This window comes from Pithys albifrons, chromosome 21 (assembly GCF_047495875.1).
Source record: "Pithys albifrons albifrons isolate INPA30051 chromosome 21, PitAlb_v1, whole genome shotgun sequence".
NCBI lineage: Eukaryota > Metazoa > Chordata > Aves > Passeriformes > Thamnophilidae > Pithys > Pithys albifrons.
This window is the reverse complement of record NC_092478.1, coordinates 6,275,456-6,294,065: the sequence shown is the minus strand read 5'-3', so window position 1 is coordinate 6,294,065 and position 18,610 is coordinate 6,275,456. Positions and strand designations below refer to the sequence as shown.

At 45.7% G+C, this 18,610-nt stretch overlaps 1 protein-coding gene across 11 annotated transcripts in view; it reads right to left on the bottom strand.

The window, feature by feature from the left end:
* Positions 1–18,610, bottom strand: part of MSI2 (musashi RNA binding protein 2) — a 226,308-nt gene that overhangs the window by 141,192 nt on the left and 66,506 nt on the right. For all 11 annotated transcript variants that reach the window (XM_071575285.1, XM_071575284.1, XM_071575287.1 and 8 more), the window contains exon 6: positions 6,549–6,641. In XM_071575285.1, the coding sequence (XP_071431386.1) occupies positions 6,549–6,641 (93 nt within the window). The remainder of the gene's footprint in view (positions 1–6,548; positions 6,642–18,610) is intronic.

Below are 18,610 nucleotides of genomic sequence, written 5' to 3'. Positions count from 1 at the left end.
CTTAACATTTCCTCTTCTCATAAAACCTAGGTAGAAACCAACATCTAATTTATAACAAAACCACTTCCACAAAGCATGTGGCTTATTACAGACCACCTAAAACTGACTTCCTGTGTACAGGATGAAAACAGTGGCTGCTTTTTAAGCAACGATCGAGTTTCTCTGTCTGTTAAAAAAAAAGAAAAGAAAAAAAAAGCATGCGTGGGAGGGAAAAGGAATAATAAAAAGTGCTTTAGGCCACGAGGGACCCCTATATCCCAGATCCCTCATCTCATGCCAAAACTAAAATTTAAAGGAACATTCATTATCCTTTGGCATATCATGGACATAACATGGAAATCAGGAAAAGCAGAAACAGTGGAACTTTAAAACAGGGCAAAGGCCGCAGCACGAAGGAGGGGGAATTCTGGTCTCTGCTCCTGTAACAGAACAGCCCCCAAAGCCCTGGTTTTTGTTGTCCCAAATTTATCAGGAGGTGCAAACAACATGTTTGTCCACTGCTCCTTCTGTTTTAAGGAGATGAGGTGATTCAAATGAAGCAACTACTTTCAACAAAAGTTGACAGATAACAGAAAAAAGGACAGGATGAGCTCCAAGCTTTTCCACACCAGGCCCAGAGCTCAGAATCGCTCTGGAAGGCAACACTGAGGGCAGCAGCAGTTAAAAAATGCCATCACGTTCTCTGTTTTACTGCACATTGTAAATGTTTTGGGAACTCCAGCTATTACAGACTAGAATGTTAATAAGAGTCCAAATTTGTCCCTTCATTTCATAGAACATAACCAATTCCCAAGTGCTGAATCGGGAAATACAGTGCTGAAAAATGTGAAAAACTAACAACCTGTCAAACAAAAAAATGACTTTTCTGCAAAGCAAATACTTAAGGACAGCCCATCCATGTCTCCTATTGACCGTTAAATCTACATATCAATGTCCAACCGAGGTGACAATACAATTCAAACTCTCTGCCAAGGCTAAATTAACTGAGCTTTCACTTTCACACAAGCAGAATTCCTTGAACCTCCTGACTCTGGCCTTAGCCCCAGCTCCACACAGACTTTCAAATCCCCCCAAAATGAACCCATGGCGAGAAAACCACCTTTTCTCATGCTAACAACTCTATTGTAATAACATCTTCAGAGGCCATACTCGAGGTCTCAGGGAAAAGTAAACCACTGGAGTGCTTAATACCACAGCGGCATTAACTCGTTCACACCCAGACAGCCCAGCCAAACAAGGAGGAGTTTTCTCTCCTGTTCCATGATTTATATTTTCACAGCTGTCAGCAAGGACAGACGTAGGAAGTGATTCAAGTCAACCAACCGACCAGGCTGAAATCCTTTGCGTGGATCCCACCTCCTTCCCTCTTGACACACACAGAGAAAGCAGAGGGACTCGATTATTATAAAGATGACTTTTTCCAAGGTTAAACTGGTCATTACTTGCACTGAGGTCTGTGTTACAAAGCAGGGCATGGTACAACCAAAGCAGAAAAGTCTCACTCTCACATTTTGCTCTTCCCAGCCTTGCTGCTTCCAGCTTTAGTTCCCTTGTGAGGCAGCACCCTGGATCTGTGCAGGTGTGCCTGCAGCCAGGACAGGTGTGAGAAGGTGCCTCCTCTCACCTGCTTAACTGCCTCTAGACACTAAGTCAGGCTGCAGGAGGAAGCGATGAGAAAATTACACGTTTTCAAAAGCTCACCAGTTTCATGGAAAAAAAACCACCTCAGAATTCAGTTTTTATGATTCCACTGGTCTGCTCTGTGTCTCACAGGAAATAACAAGTGACTACAGAAATTGTTTCAGATCCCGAGAGGTAATTCAGAAATTGTGTCTTGTCTCAAAATTTGCAAATCTTAAAAGCCATTCTTGAGGAAACAACATACTCCAAGCAAAGCTGAAACATGTCTACAATCAGTCTGAGGGACCTCGTGGCAAGCCAGAACAGAAAATAAAATTAATGCATCTTGTGCTGATTCAATTTCACCTGGAAATTTAAAATAAAATGCAAACACCACACCCCCCCTTCCCCAAAAGTGACTTTAGGATTACTGTGAAAGGAAAAAACAAGAGTCAATGCTCCTACATTGAGAGTTTTAGAAGCAGTAAAACTTCTGGGGCCACCAACTGCTCTTCCAGATGCCTGAAACAACAATTTGTGAAAGTATTGCTTGTCCACAAAACTCTTTCACACATCTCCTTCAAAATTCACCATTCTGGTTCAAAAAAGGATATATTTAAGTATGTTCTCTCTGACACAAGAAGACATGATTTTTCTACAAGAACAGTCATACATGGGCTGATCTAAGAGCTCAGGACAATTAACACACCTTTACCATAATAACTCTGTTCCCACCATGCTGGAAGGACACAGTGGCCTTTTCATTCCAAGGACTGTTCCCCCCCTATGACTCATTACAGTAAGAAAATTTTTAATCAGCATCCTGTTTCAGTAATTGGGCCCAAAAGCATTACCTGCAGTCCAACCACATTAACGTGTCAATTAACAGCCTCACGCAATCATTAAGATCGTTGAGCTCATCAGGGGTCTCCTCCAGCCCCATCTCCAGCCTGGCTCAGCCCCACCAAGGGGGGACCAGCAGTTGGGGCAGCCAAAGGGTTAAAATCTCATGTCAAACAGCAAGTCCTGGCTCTGGACCAGAAGGGACATGGGAACCAGGGCAGCTGAGTTATAAAGGCCTTATTGTAGCAGCCCACTGGATTGGAAATGACTTGTAGGCCTAATGAAACAAAACTTTGGCAGTAAAACAGAATGAAAGGAATGAGACAATAAAAGAGAGGAACAAAGGGAGCAGAGTTGTTTCAGCTTAGGAAAATAAGCTCACTTTGTTGTTGGGAAAAGCCAAAGCCGATTAGGATAAACCAATGACTAGGCATAAGTCTTCCAAACTAATTACACAGTTCGCCATGTGAAGTATAATTGCAAGTCGCAGACGAAGGACTGTGCTGCTTTCACAGGAGCTCTGTGAAGGGAGCAGCACCTGGGAAAAGGAACCCTCTGAACTCTCAGCAGTGCCTGCAGCTTACAAGGTGCAGAACATGCAGGTCCTGAGAAGTTATTAATGCTCAGGGCTTTCTTCTGCTGGTCACAGTACTCTGGGTGAGGTTTTAGGAGGCTGTTTTGTTTTTTTCCTTTTTCAAATGATACCGAAAGTCTTAAATGCTCCAAATGTCCCGATCTCAGAGATCCACACTGCTTACACTTCCAGAAAACCATAAACCAGGCAGATCCACAGCCCCAACCACGCTGATGGCTCAGGGCAGCACTGTGGCCTCCCAGCGGAGCAATGCCAGCCCTGCCAAGCTTCCCCTTAGACCTCCTCACCTCTAACAATTCTCAGTTAAGTTCTTTTGAAGCCTGGTCTCAGCAGTTTTTCCCTCCCAGTACCAGGGTGATGTTGCAAAGCCCAGATAGGTAAACATGGCCAGTGAATTTATTTTGTTTGCAAGAACGTTTGGAACATCTTTGACTGAAATAGCAGAGGATCCCACAAACAACTGCACTAGACTGTCAGGATCAGGGAGTAACACAATGGCTTTTCTTTTTATCTTCTAATCGTAAATATTATGGCTTAGTTTGGAGTATTCCCAGCTTAGCCTCCTTGTACCCTCCCTGGATCCTGCTCCCTGAAACCACCAGGAGGAGAAGCTTCACCCTCCTCAGCAGCCTGACCCCATTCTTGGCACCCAGACCCCACCAAGCCTCTCTGGGGAGCCCCTCAACAACTGTAAGGGCACAGGTTCAGCCTCACTCTAAGCAATCACAAGGCTGTTCATTATCCTTCTCTGTGCTCATTCTGTGAAGCCTTTTGGCTTCACTCAGGTAATTTTTCCTGGTTTACTCTGCAGATTACAGCAGCAAGGAATACCCACCTTCCCAAAAGGAAAGCTGGGACTCCTACAGATCCTAGGCTTTCCAGAAAGAAAAATAATCACTCTGAGAAATCTCACTATCCAAGTCTCAGGATTATCATTACTATGCACTTTGGTGCTGTAACGTCCGGCACTTTCACTGGTGAAGTCAGGAAGAGCTTTTTTTTCTTGGAGACAAAGGTTCTGGCACTGACTTTTCAAAAAGCTGCAGTTTCAAATTCAACACTTTATCCCTTTCCTGCCAACTCCAGTTACATGAGCACGCCTGCCTGGCCCCAAAGCTGGGGGCTGCTTTACTCACATCATGTATTTTGAGAGCTACCTCCAGTTACCAAAACAACCTCCCCTGGCTGCAAAGCTCCTCTCCACAGCAAGTACAAACAGGATTTCAGGAATCGCAGCGGTCGGTAAGCAATTTTTTCCACGCTGATAAATAAGCTCAGCATTTCAAAGAGCAAGTCACCTGAGATGCTCTTATCAAACATGGGCGGCTCCTCGCACGTTAATTATGTAATGCAATTTGCTTTATTTCAAGAAAGGCAGAGTTCACCAATCGATGGGGATCACTGTTTGCATGGTAATGGCCTGACTGGAGCTCAGAGCAGGGCACAGATGAGCACAGGCCCTGCCCAAAGGGACAGAAATCTGAGCAAGGAAGTCACGGACAGGCAGGGAAGCAGGATAGAGACGGACAGGGCTCCTGGAATGTCCCACAGGACCAGTCCTAGGTCACTGTATGTGAATGCAGAATCCCACCACCCACGGCGTAGGAACAAGTCTTCTAATTCAGCTGGACCACAAGGCCCCCTTTCCAAGGGTCATTAACCAGCTCTGCATCTCCTGACAACCAGAGCTGGGGGGAGGATCCCTTCAAAACACCCTGAAACCAAACTGTCCCAGCTGATAAACAGAACAGCACCGTGGGGACACCCTGAACACCTGCACCAAGGCCGAGTCACAGTGACAAAACCCAGCAGCCTCTGCTCCAAACACCACCAGCTTCACCAAACTCTTCAGCAGCTGCAACAAGGAAGTGACAAACAGGAATGCAACTGGAAAAGGTGATGTGGAAAAACAGGGACTGACCCCTGCGAGCCCAAGTCCTGTGGGAGGTGAGCTCTAATGCCTGCACCATGCAGGCTCAGCAGAACATCCCAGCTGTGCTATCACAGGAAGGGGTTCCTGCCTTGATCCCAATTTCCACCATTTTCAGCTCCTTAATTTTTTAGCCTTCAAATTAAGACACTTGAAAAACATATTTGATTTTTCCCCAAGTATTGCCTTTGGAAAGGGAAACCTCTGCTAAGCTGTCTCAAGAAAGGCAGAGCATGAAAGCAGAACCGAAGCGTCCCGAGTCCCCAGTCACCCTGAGACACAGCCAGGCTGAGCATTCTCAGGGACTGTAAAATTGCAAGCATGAAACTACCAGATGGTGAAATTAAAAAGACTGTATTAAGACAACATCCAGACAATATGCAAAGCACTTTTATTGAAACTATTATTAACTTCAAAAATACAGGTTAGCGGAGTTCTGCAATTAGAAGTAACTACAGGAGAAACATCCAAAAGCTCATGTAATCCCTTAATAAAAGGCTCAGCAGGCTGTAAACATCCTGCCGGAATCGAAGATTATTATTGAAAATAAAATGACTGGTTTGCAAAACAACTATCAATCCAGCACAGGAACCATTTACAAACTCGCCTCCTCAGTCCTCCACAAAATCCTGCCTGGCTCAGGCTTTTCAGGGCAGATAAAAGCAACATAAACTAATACAAGGAATGGGAGCTGCTTTGCTCTGGGATACCCCACTGTGTCCTCACGCAATCCTGCATTTAAAACATCGATTGCTGCACTCCAGAAGTGTTCAAGCTGTTGAGCTGGAATCCATGGAGTCCTAAGACAGAGGGACTGGCAGGAGTCCCCATGGAAGGTGGTACCAAAAACTGCTCTCAGAGGAGGCAGCTCTGCAAGCTCTTCACCCACTGGTCTCCTGAACAAGTGTCCAGCAGCCCTGGGGATCCAGGAAGCTCCAGACAGAGCCTGAACTGTGGGGTCTGAGTCATTACATCACAGCAAAGACTGTTCTGGCAAGGTTCAGGTCTAAACTTGTTTGGTTTGGGGGGTTTATGTTGGTTTTTTTGTTTGTTTTTTTTTTAATGATATCAAGTTTCTACATATATCTGCACAGGATCTCACATATGGATTTTCTACTAAGAAATAAAGGGAATAAAGGGACTTCCACATTACTCTTGCTTTCCACATAGTTCCTTCAGGCATTTTCACAAATTAATGAGCTCTCCAAAAGATCTATCTGCCCCTTCTGCCACTGGAACCAAGATAAACAGAAGGCTGATTTTATGGAGAAGACAACTGTATAATCATTCAGCTAAGGGTCAAATTCTTCCTGAATAGACACAGGTTCACCTCCCAAAGATGCTTTTTTCTTTAACGGAGGTAAACAGTGTTAGTAACGTTGTACACACACACACAATGAACAGAAAAGGAATTTCAGGGGCTTCAAGAACTGATACAGAAAGAAAAACTGTGGCTCTCCTTTGAGTCCAGGCCTCATTGCACTTTTGTTTTTCAAAACAGACTTTAAAAAGAAAGGCATGAAAGAAGAACTTTGTAGTGTTCACTTGGGCAGAACTTACCTTGCCAAACTGTTCGAAGTATTGCTTCACGTCTTCCACTACCGTATTAGCCGATAATCCACCTACAAATATTTTCTTTGTTCTTGTGACCATCTGCAAGAAATTATAAGACAAGCACATGGTTTAACCAGATTATTTCAAACAATATCTGGAAAAAAGACATATTCTTCAGATTCCATCCCTAACCCAGATAATGAGAATATTTCTTTACAAAAAGCAATTTCTATTCGATTTGATTAGATACTTCTTTCTCTTTGTCTTGTTTTGTTTTTATTTCAGAGATGGCTGAGTAAAGGCTCTCAATAACAACTCTAGCCCCCGGATATTTTTCTTTAATAAATGATTTTTATTGTGTTTCTCAATGCAAATATAAGTGAAAAAGGAGTCCAAGTGTCATATCTTTAGAGCTACTGTTTCAAAAGCAACGTGCCTTTCCCCCCCCTTTTCCTACAGACAGGATGAATTCTCTTTGGCAGACAAAAGGCAATTACACCAAATCGAAGCGATGTGTTATTAAGTTTCCATGGGTCAGTTTAAAAGGAACTTGCACAGTTACTTTAAAAATAATCAAATTATGAAAGACAGGCAGAGCTGCCGATGTAACATCCTCCAGCAGCCACCACCCACACTCCAGCTCACAGCATCACCATCCATCAGGGCTGGACCAGCCCTCCAAAAATCCATCTGTGTTCCCCAGACCTCAGCTGAGCTCCCAGCTCTTCTGCTGATCCACGTGCACCCAATTTTGGTCCACACAAGGCACAGGGACAGTGCTGGATTCCCTACAGGGAATGTACCATCCCACAGCCCACCATCCATAACTTGCAGCCCTCAAAGATGGGCAGGACACAAACCCATGGACACAAACCCCAGGGATGGCAGGGGAAGCTGGTGTCTTTGGTGGACTGATCCCAAACCACCTGACCTCTGTGGGCTGCCCCAAATCACAGCAGATCCAGGACAATGTTGTCAGCATGCCCTGAAGGGCCCCCATCATCCTGGCACACCTGAGCTGAGGGGAAACACCCCAGCTTGGAGCAGCCCATGGCCCTACAGCTGGAGACAGCCCAGCAAAGCCAACCCACCACACAAAGGTGTTTGAGTCAACACTGAGCCTTAACTCAGGAAAACAACAAACATGTCAATGTAAAATTCATGCACTGAAAAGCTTGAATTTGTTTTCTCTGGAAACTGGGTGATGCAGCCAACTTCCCAAGACTGAAGGGGAAAACGCTCCATAACTCCAGAGTCAGAGCCTGGCTGGCCAAACAGTGGGCAGCAAACAGAGGTATCGGCCCTGCATCGCCCCAGGTGCTTGGCCAGGGACACAACGGTCGGGGCTGCTCGTGGCAGAGCCTGGGGTTCTATCCCTGTCTTGTTTTTTCACTAAAAATGCCTTTTACAAGAGGTATTCAGGTAGCAAGGATGGCCCAGACTTGCTCCACACAGCATGACCACCCTGACACACCATGCCATGAAACCCTGTCCCACATCCCGGAGCAGGAAAAGCCTCCATGGAGCTGAGGCACTAGACACAAAGCTTGGAGTGGCCCCAGGTCCTCCCAGAGAAGAACAAATCAACCATCACACCCATCCCTACAGCCATGCACATTAATCAGATATTCTCCTCCATCAGCCCCAAACATGCCTTACAGAGCTCCACTTTATGTTGGGGTTTTTTCCCTTTTTCAAGTTAGGAAGAAAAAGAAAGAAAAAAAACTGTGTAAAAATTCAATTATTTTTTCCTGGCTGCAATCTAGGGCTCTGAAATTGAAGCCCAAGCATATATTTTTCTGTAGAAAATTGTCATTTACAAATAAAGAATTGGCGAAAGCCGACTTGTAACTAAAGGATTTTGCAGGGCTGTCAAGAGCCCTCTGCCTGCCAGCATCTGATTTAAGATCAGGCCAAGCTTCTGTTGTCATACAAAAGAGGGAGGAAAGCAATTATTCTAAAGTAGTATTTGAAATTATCATCATTTTTATATTTGACCAAGAAAGAAATAAAAAGAGAGCTACTGCTTTTAGAAGCAAGATTGAAGGTTAAAGGAAAAAAAAAAGACCACTTTGTTTCAATAGCTTCAGTCAAAGAAAATATTGGTAATGACAAGCAAATTCACAACATTTTAATGCCTAGAGATGTGTTGCGAGCTGGGAAATGGTTTCAGAAATCAGCTCTTTGGTACCAAAGTGAAGCACAAAATTAAGTCTGCTTTTACAATCTACGTTTCCCTGAAGAGACAGTTCAATTGCTTTGTTACCACATTCCCCCCAGCACAAGAGCAGCAAATCTGTAGCCTGAGCGATTCCTCTGATCAGCAGCAGGTTTCACTGCCTGCCTCCCACCTGTGGCACAAGCACCAAGGTGCCCCCAGACTCGCCCTGGGCTCAGCCAGGAGCCACTGCCCCAGGCTCCCCCTCTCCCCCAACCCACAGATCCCGGGAGACACGGCAGGTTTGGACGCAATCCCTGCCCAGCAGAGGGGAAAGGGTGAAGGTCCCTCAGCACATGCCTGAGCTCAGCTCAGGTTCATCCTGGGACAGCCCAGCAGAGAGGAGCTGCCTTGTTGCTGGAATTGCCCATTCCTCTCTCTGGCACTTGTGCCAGGTAAGCTGCTCTCCTGCACATGTGTCTGTGCCGGTACAGCCTCCTCAGTTCTCAATCTCTGGATAACTATGGTGGGACTCGGAGCAGCAGGAAACAAAGCCCCCAACTCTGCTCCAACCTGCACATCCTCCCTTGCAATCAGATGTGATACCAGGCAAGGCTTCCTCAGGGAAAACCACCAATCCTGGGGTCCTGCTCAGCACAGGACCAGGAGCAGGGCACCGGAGACTTGGAGCACACACTGCTGAGGAATCACAGCCAAAGGCTACCAAACACACCAGCCAAACAAGAAGGGACATTCAAAAGACATGCAAAAATGTTATCACTTGCTCATTTTCCTCCAGCAGGGACCCCTCCTCTGTCAGCCACTGATCACCAACAACAAAGATTTTCACAGAATCACTGAGGCTGGAAAAGACTTCCAAGATCATCAAGTCCAACCCGTGACCAACCCCCACCTTGTCCCCCAGCCCAGAGCACTGAGTGCCACATCCATTCATTTCTTGGACACCTCCAGGGATGGGGACTCCACCACCTCCCTGGGCACCCCCTTCCAATGCCTGACCACCCTTTTCATGAAGAAATTCTTCCTGATGCCCAACCTGAACTGCCCCTGGCACAACTTTAAGCTAGAAATATGCTCTTCTAAAGCACATCCAATTGCCAGGACCAGGTGTACATGCAAATACAAGCGCTGAGAAAACCCATGGTAAGTGGAATGACCCAAAATCTCACATTGCTAATGGCTGAGAGGGCAGTCTGTTCCTCACCAAGTACTCTCTGCAGGAAATAGGATTCCAATAAAGCCTTCTGGGTCACCCAGTGAGTGGTGTTCTCACTATTCAACATGATATTCTCTCCACCACAGATCTGTGCATGTTTTCAGGAGGAAAAATAAAGGGTTAAAGCACATTTAATGAAGTACCCTTGGTGTAAACATTACAGATGACAGAGGGTCAGAGGCACCAATGATCACAGGCACTGGTAACTTGAGCTGCTTTCTAAAATTAAAGGCTTTTTAAAATCAAAACTCATTTGGCTCAGAAAATAGATCAGTATATATTTAACAGAAAAACCCTACAATTCTATAAAAACATTTATGTATATATTGAAGAAAAACAGTCATTATCATTATTTTATTTTTGTAACAAAAAGCCCCAAACAAAATCCCCAGTCTGAAGTTCCTCCAGTGAAGTCACTGAAAATCTTTATCTTTTCCTGTGAGTAAATTCAGAATCTACTTTCTGGAGGTTGCTCACAACAGGGACATCCCCCACCTCAAACAGCAAGGGAGTCACTGTAGCACAGTTAGGTTCAGTCCCTCCACCAGCAGCTCCATCTGCCCTTTCCTGGGATGGAACAGCAGGGTTTGGGTAATAGGAAGTGATTTGTGTGAATCAATCACAAATCCATGTTTTATGAATGACTCTGAGAGGTCTGGGGCACTCCGAAACCACAACACTTCCAGCTTCGTGCCTTCAGTTTTCCTTTGCAGCTCAATATATCAGTGGCTACTGCAGCTCATCAGTGGCTACTGCAGGGCTCTGCAAACCGTGGGCACCGGGTGGTTTGGGAGGGTTTGTGTACTGAAGGTGTCTCTCTCTCGCTGCGGAAGGAATCGCCAGGAGAGGCAGATCTGAGGCCGCTGCAGAGCCTGTTAATTGTGAGCGCAGCAGAACTGCTGTTTGTATACGGTGTTAGTGTTGAGTTAATCAAAACACATGTGACTGCTCCTGCGAGGAGGCATTCAAGGTTACACTCCATTTATTGGCTTGGGTTTGAAAAATATAATCGCCTTTGTGTTCTGAAACTGAGCAAACACTTCAGGTGGTGCATAAGCAGGAAAAAAACCTTCCCTGCTTTAGACAGGCAAGTCTGCTGAGTTTATGTCATTTTTCCCAAGGTTAAGGTTGTAATTAGATCAGTTTGGGGCATATCAGGTAAATCTCTAAACAACAGGCTGAAGATGCAGTCTCTGGGAACAGAAGTCCTGTCCCACTTGAACACATCAATGCACACATGAGCTAAACCCAACAGACTCGGGTGAAGTGAAGAAATGAGGTTTTGCAGAGCCAGAGTCTCCAGCTCTGAGTCCATGAACATCCCTCACACCCCAACACTGCTCTGTCTTCTTGTGGTTTTATTTTCCCCAACGAAATTGCCTTACTATCGCTACTATTAACAATGAACAAAGGGGATTTTAGGCTCATTAAATATTTTGCACAGTTCCCAGAATTTCAAAATCTCAACCAACAAGTACCCACTACTTCATCTACAGATGAGCCAAAGCCCTGTCTATGTTTAACAAAGAAGTTACATATTTGACTTCAGGGTAATGGTTTTAAGTGTCATTTCCCAACCATTCCTTATGCAGCCTTTTTTTGCTGTGTTCCCCCTCCCCAGTTTTAGAGAAGAGCTCCTGCTCAGGAGGCAGAGACTGTGAGCTTGGAAAGGATGAGTGCTGACACCCAGATAGCACAGAATGTGTCACTGGAAGGTCTTCTTGCAAAGTAACATCCATGTAAAATCCCAAAGCAGGAGGTAGAGACACAGGGCTAAAGCAAAGCAACACACAGGGCTCAAAGAACACCCTGGAAACCTGTGCCTGAACTCAGCTCTAGCACACACCAGTGTGGAATTCATCAAGGTTTTGCATCCTCAATTTCCCAATATGGTAGAAGTGGACTAGAGTACTAATAGTGAATATGCATTGCAAATTGCTGAAATTAGCATTAATTTCAGATTAAACTAATTATGCATCTATAACTATTTTCCAGACCACTCTCCTCTCTCTCCTATGACAGTGTGGGTGTGTGGGCACATGCATATTCCAGCCTGCTCACCTCATCTGTAGCTTGGCATTTCATCATTTCTAGCACATCCACCTTCTAAATAGGTTTATAATTAGAAAAATCATCTTTCATATCTGTGCTGAACTGCATTTTATACCCTATTGTGCTGTACATTCAAACCACAGCATTACTTCTAATTAAAAACAACAATAACTCATGTAATAGGGGAAGTGATCTTGTTAACTGAATTGCCAGGCTTCTTTGGCAGAGCACAAACCATAAGAATTCTCCAGGTCTTTTTTTTTCCCCTCTGGGATCCTCACAGGAAGTTTCAAAAAGCTATTAAAAATTCAACCGAAAAGTGATGCAAAGTCATGATGAAGAAGGCAACATTTAGTGGAAGCTTCCAAACTTTCTCTGTTCAGCAAGTACAGAACACCCCAGAACCATCCCCATGCCCTGTATTTCTGTTTCACAAGTGATGGATGTGCTGTGCTGAGCATCGTGTTCCATCAGGGAGCAAACACTCGACTCTCAGGCCCAACAAAAGCAAGGGGAACTCAATCCCAGGCAAAGGCAGTGCAGCTTTATGTGCCACGTACAACATGCTTAAGTATTCAAAATAGGATTTCAGCAAGACTTAAACGGTGCAAATACCTTGTGCCTGACCCCTGTGTAAGCTCATGTCATCCTGTGAGAGCTGCTCAAGCTATAGAAAGTATGTGGGAATGAAAGAGCTCTTTAATCCAAACAACCGGTGCAGATTCCTGGTGGGGTAAATCAGTTCCCCTGATTTCTGGGAAAATACAGATGGCTTGTATTCTCCCAAGCCATTCAGAAACCAAACTGTTAACTTGGTCCCTGCTCCATTCCTAGTTTTAGGCTGTCTTGGGTTCTGTTGTTAACATTGGGAGGGTTGGGTTTTGGCTGGTGGTTTATTTCTCTCCCTCGATGACTGGCATCAGCAGGAGGCAGAACACACAAAGTGATTTTTATAAGACAGACTGAATTGGCAGTGATTGCCAAAGCCATCCTTGGAGTTTCACAAGCAAACCTGGCCAGGGGCCAGCAGGGCCCTTCCTGGTTATCTTCCTGGCTGCCACTGATTTAACTCTCATCTGCCCCCCCAGGAGGACCAGCCCCTCAGTTCCCCACCCACAGGTACAGCCAAGCAACGGCAGCCTGTCAGAGGCCACAACCATCCCTCAGGAAGGGGTGGGTCCTCCCCAGAAAAAGAGTTTGCTGTCCATGCCCCTCCTCTGAGCCACCCTCTGCTCTCCAGGTACAGCCACACCTTTACCTGCACCACCTGAAGAGCTTCCCTACATGGGAGATCCAATCTCCTGAAAATCAGCCCCAGCTGTGAGAGCTCAGCAGGTTTTTTTGAGCAAAATCTGGCTTCAAGATTCATATCAAAAGATACAGTAAAATTCACCAGAGCCAGTATTCCCCCTTCCAGAGCTCAGGAATAGCTCCTGGCTCCACAGCCTCACTATAGCCAGTTATAACACATCCCTGAGGGCTGCTCCCGTGCTCCAGTTAACTCTTTTACCGGTTACAGAAGCACAGCCAAGGGGAGGGCAGCACAGAAAATCTATTTAAATCCCCCTGGTCCCTTCAGCTCCTCAGTGTGCTAAGAAGGTAACTCTAAATCTTCACTGAGCACAGACAACTCATCCAATGTGCCTGTCTGATTGCTGTTCAGCAGTGCTTAAAAACTGCATTAATAAGTTTAAATGAAGATAATTATTTTTAAATTAATACATCTCAGGGCCACAAACGGAGAGCACTGCCCAATGTGACTGGGGGGGGATATTTGCAATGCCCATGTAATGAGGGCCAAAGGTTCCAGTGGGAAGCAATTAAGCTCCTGGTCCTAAATTTACGGGCTACTGGCAAAACTTGGGAAAGTAGAGAGAGAGAAAGCAAGAAAGAGAGAGGGAAGGAGCGAGGGAAGAAGGGAGGGAGAGATGGCATTCTGCCAGGGACCTCACTTTGGAAGCCATGGCAGCAATGTTTGATGGGAACACACCTTTACTGACCATTACCACGTTCATCAATTCCTCATCTGTGTTATACCATCTCCTGGAAAGAAACACCATGTGCCATATCCAAAATACAACCAGAAGACTTGTGCCCTCCAACAAAACACACAGTTGACAGACCAAGTTTCCAAGGGCATGTTCAAAATCGATGTGCAGTACAGATCTACAGGTAAAGCAGGGCGGAATAAAGTGGGTTAACCCTGTCATATCAGTGATGAGAGCTCTCCGCTAAGATTCTATATAATGTTCTGCTATAAAACAAGAAAAATTCACAGTAAAAGGGTAAGAAATGTGCAAAGCAATTTACCTCCTTCCCAACATACTCCAGATGATTTCTCTGAAAAGAACAAATGGAAACTTTAACCCTTAGCCTTGATTAATTTCATCTACATAATACACAAGCACATGGCAATCAGTTACTGATGAGCAGGTTTTCCTTCATCTGCTGAGTCAAGCCAATGTGGATGCAATGCCTGGCTTTTCACAAGGGTGAGCTTTTCCTCTGATGCGAGGCCACTGAAATCTTGCAAAATGCCCAGATTTGCCTATTACTGCTGTTGAAATATTTTCACAGTTTTATGAAATGCTGTCTCTGCTTTTATCCTTTTCCCCCACACACAAATGGGCTGGTGAATTACAGGAATTGCAATATTCCTGCCTTCAGCTCACAGAGGGGAGGTGTTTCCCTTGCCAGGGAGGGAACCCACCAGCCATTATTAAAGCAACATCTTTGTCGCTCTAAAGCAGATGAAATAACCCTTGACCAAGAATAAAAGGGCCCCCGAGGAGCTGCACCGAGAACCAAGAGTGGAAGTAAGGCAAGAGAAAAACATCCATACTTTTTCCAAAGGAAGGCAGCACCTCACAGCAACGAGAACTGGTCTCCCTCGTGTGATGTTTACTCACTTACTGACCACAGGGCAAGTCATTTTAGTCTCCACAGGACTGATGTATCAAACAGTCCTGGGAGCAGCTCAGCTGGAGACTGCAGGGCTCAGCATTTACGCACACGTTTGAACTCGCAGCATTTGGGGAAGCCTCATTAGGTTGAGTACGTTGCACAATCGAGTGCTACATGCCTTGATTTCCACAAAAAGAACAAAAATATATCCCCACAGCTCAATGGAGCCTGTGAGGTTTCACTCATTAAATGCCTAACTTGCTGAAAGTCTGATTTGAAGATGCTGGAATAGTTCAAGACATTGTTACTGACGTTATTGTTATTAAAGGAAGATTCAAAAAATATTGTTCCTAGCCAGGAAGGTCATATCAAACTACCAAGCAAGAGATAAATCAGCCAAGGTCTCCAAAAAAAGACATTATTTCTCCTTTACTCCAACATCTTAATGTGTATGCCTTTTTTTGTGCTAGAAATACATTTCTATAAATCCTCCTCTACAGAAAGCTTTGCTTTCAGAAGGGGAAAAGTAGCAGATAAAATACTACCCATCAAAATGAACTCAAGACTCCAGTAACATAACTAAATGTGTAATGTTACAGATGTTTTATAGTCAGGATGTCGGATCCATTTAGATCATTTTTACAAACCCGGCAAGAAGTATCTCCCCAGCGCTGGAAACCACGCCAACAGGTCTGGGACCAATTGTTTATTCAAACAAAGATGCCACCAGGGAACAACAGTATGTCCTGACCAAAACTTGGAGGGCTCATTTCTCAGCCATGTACCATCAAGATTGAGAGCCACAGAGGGACATCAGGCTGAAAGAAGAGCTGGATCACAATACAGGGGCCCTTCTACTGCTCTCGAAAGCAAACAGACCACTGTTCTACACCTGCACATCCTGCCCAGGCCAAGATGTGCAGACACACCATGAAACCACCATGTGCAGCACAGCCCAATGCGCTGCTCACTCACCCACCAACACCAGCAATGGCAAGGAGGGACATTGGCACGGCTGCCTCTTGCCAAACACAAACCCATCACCCACCTCCAACCCACACCTGGGTACACAAATGGGATCAACAGTGCCACGTCAGTACCTGTCACGTTACATGCACAGACAACATCACAGATGCCACCAGCCCAGGCTCAAAACACACCTGTGACTGACGGGGAGTTTTACTCTCCAAGTCCATTAGCCAGTAGTACCCACCACTGAAAGATTTATTATCCACAATGATAACCGCCTCACGCTGCTTTGTTTGTTAATTGTGACTAGCTCTGCCTTCAGAAGGGTAGGAGCCTAATAAATCAGTTATCTCCAGGAAGAATTTATTTAAAGCTGTTAACATTGTAAACCCGAGCACTTGGCAAGAGATTCTGTGAGAACGGATGTGTTTATACATCGCATTCGGGTGGCAGAACACACTGCGCGACTCGGCAGCCGGGCTTCGAGGAAATCATCTCTGAGCAAGACCCTGATGGCTCCAGTTGGACTTCTGTCCACCAAAACAGGCCAAATCTTGTGCTCCTTTCCCATTTCCTTCATGGGACTGTGCCAGGGCAACCAGCACTGCACTGGCCTGGGCTGGGCTGACCAGACCTGGCTCCCTGCAGCAGCTCAGGGACTTACCGAAGCAAGAGGGAATTAAGCCTGTCCCAACCTGAGGCACATGTTGGGGGCCCACCCTCAGCCCCACAGCAGGCACAGCGAGGCCACTGCCAAGCTATGCTACCACCAACCGGGCTGCAAACATGGTACAACTTATCCTGAGGATGCCCCATCACAGCTCCCGGTTCCAAGTGAGCATGGGAGGGAAAAGAAATGCATGAATGGAAGTGGAGGCTCCAGGACAAGTGGCAGAGGCAACAAACCACACCAGAGCTCACTCCTGGCTCCCTCCTGGCCAAGAGTGCAAGTGACCTGAACACCTCACCAGGCAGCACCTCTGGCTCTGAGCTCACCTGACCCCAGCGGGTTTCACTTCAGGGATGTGTTCTCCCACTCTCTGGTACAATTAGGAAGGAATTCCCTGCAATACACAGCATGAAAACCACAGGTATTTCTGCACTGCACCTCTGTTCTCAAATGCAAGGTTCCCCCTGTTCCAGCACTCACAAAATTTGGCACAGATAGTGGATTAAAAGGAAATTGGTGTCATGCTGACACTCCTGTAATTTCTTTTTCTCCTTAGGGCTGCAAGGCCTGGCGAGTTCAAAGGAAATCACTGAACTGGGGGCATTTTGGTCACTGGCTTCACCTCCTGTGACTGAAGGATGAGCAGAGGGGCTGAGGTTTCCTCACTCCAAATGGGCTGTGCAGGTGCTGTCCTGGCTTCACAGGGCAACACCAGCTATGATGAAGGGACTCACCTGATCTGTAATAGCAACAGGTGTCTAATAATAATGATGTTACTGAAAATAAGGATTTGGCTGGAAACACACTCCTTCCCCATCTCCCCCAGCACAAGAACTCTGCCAGTATCAAAGCCTATCACAGCTCAATACACTTACTGACTTTAAAGTACCTACATCATTACAACACTGCCAAAAATGTCACATAAAAAGGCCAAGTCACTGAGATGACTGGATTTCCAGGTCTGGCAGGACATGAAAAGCTGGGACAACTTCCCATGAACAGCCACTTGTGTACTGTGACTCAAGCCAAATGTGAAGGCCGTTAACATCTGCCTCCTGCCTGATACAGGGCACTGAGCTTCTGCAATCTGAGTTCACTCTCTGCCTCAGAAGCAGCCAGTCAGGGGGTGCAGTGCCTGCAGAAAAGCAGCAGCAGTGCCAGCAGGTCACCTGTCAAGAGGCAGAGGTCCTGCTGGCACTGGAGAAACTCCCACCTCAGCCTGAAGTCGCTGGCTGCACCCAAACTGAACACCTGGCTGTCTGTGACATGGGGGGGATTTTGATCCTCCCAAGAATCACAAGGTCTGTAACTACACTGGAAGTTTTAATTTAAAGCCATACAGAGGGCTAAAAACCACTCCACTATTTGTAAGAAATGATCTACAAACCATGGGGGCATCTATAGGCCACACACACAGTGCTGTACATCAAAAGAGTTCATACAAGGTAACAACCAAACCTTTCAGAGAGGTTTCCATCCCACTTCTTCAGCCTCATACCTTTAATGGGATATAAAGTATGTAAATGAGCTGTCCAGAATGAATTACACATAGGAAATGTTTTCCTTTTTCATGAAGACTGACATCAGCACAACAAGGAGGTTGCCACAAGCCGCACCTGGAGCCATGTGACAACAGCTGCAAGCCAGGACCAAATCCCAACACCCAAGAGCTGTATGGCCCCCAGACACCTTTCCTGCCACTTTTTGGTAGTGATTTGCTACCCATTCTTATGAACCACAGTCTGCCAGCCTGAAGCAAACACGCTGCCAGCCATGGCAAGGTTGTGATGTATCATCTCCAGGAAGAAGAAGGAAGGAGGAAGCCAAGGGGTTGCAGGTTGGAAAATCTAAAGTTCTCTATTCAGCTGCAGTTCAGCAATCCTTCATCCACTGTTAAATCACAGACCACACACTGAGAGTTAAAGACTTATACAGGACTCCAGGGACTAATCGAGGAATGATTTCAGCTTCTAACTGTGCTCTAACCAGGCACTTAGGATGCAAAGCACAAGTTTTTGATACTATTGTGCACTGCATCAAAATGACTTTTGATACATTTTTGCAAATAACTAATAAGG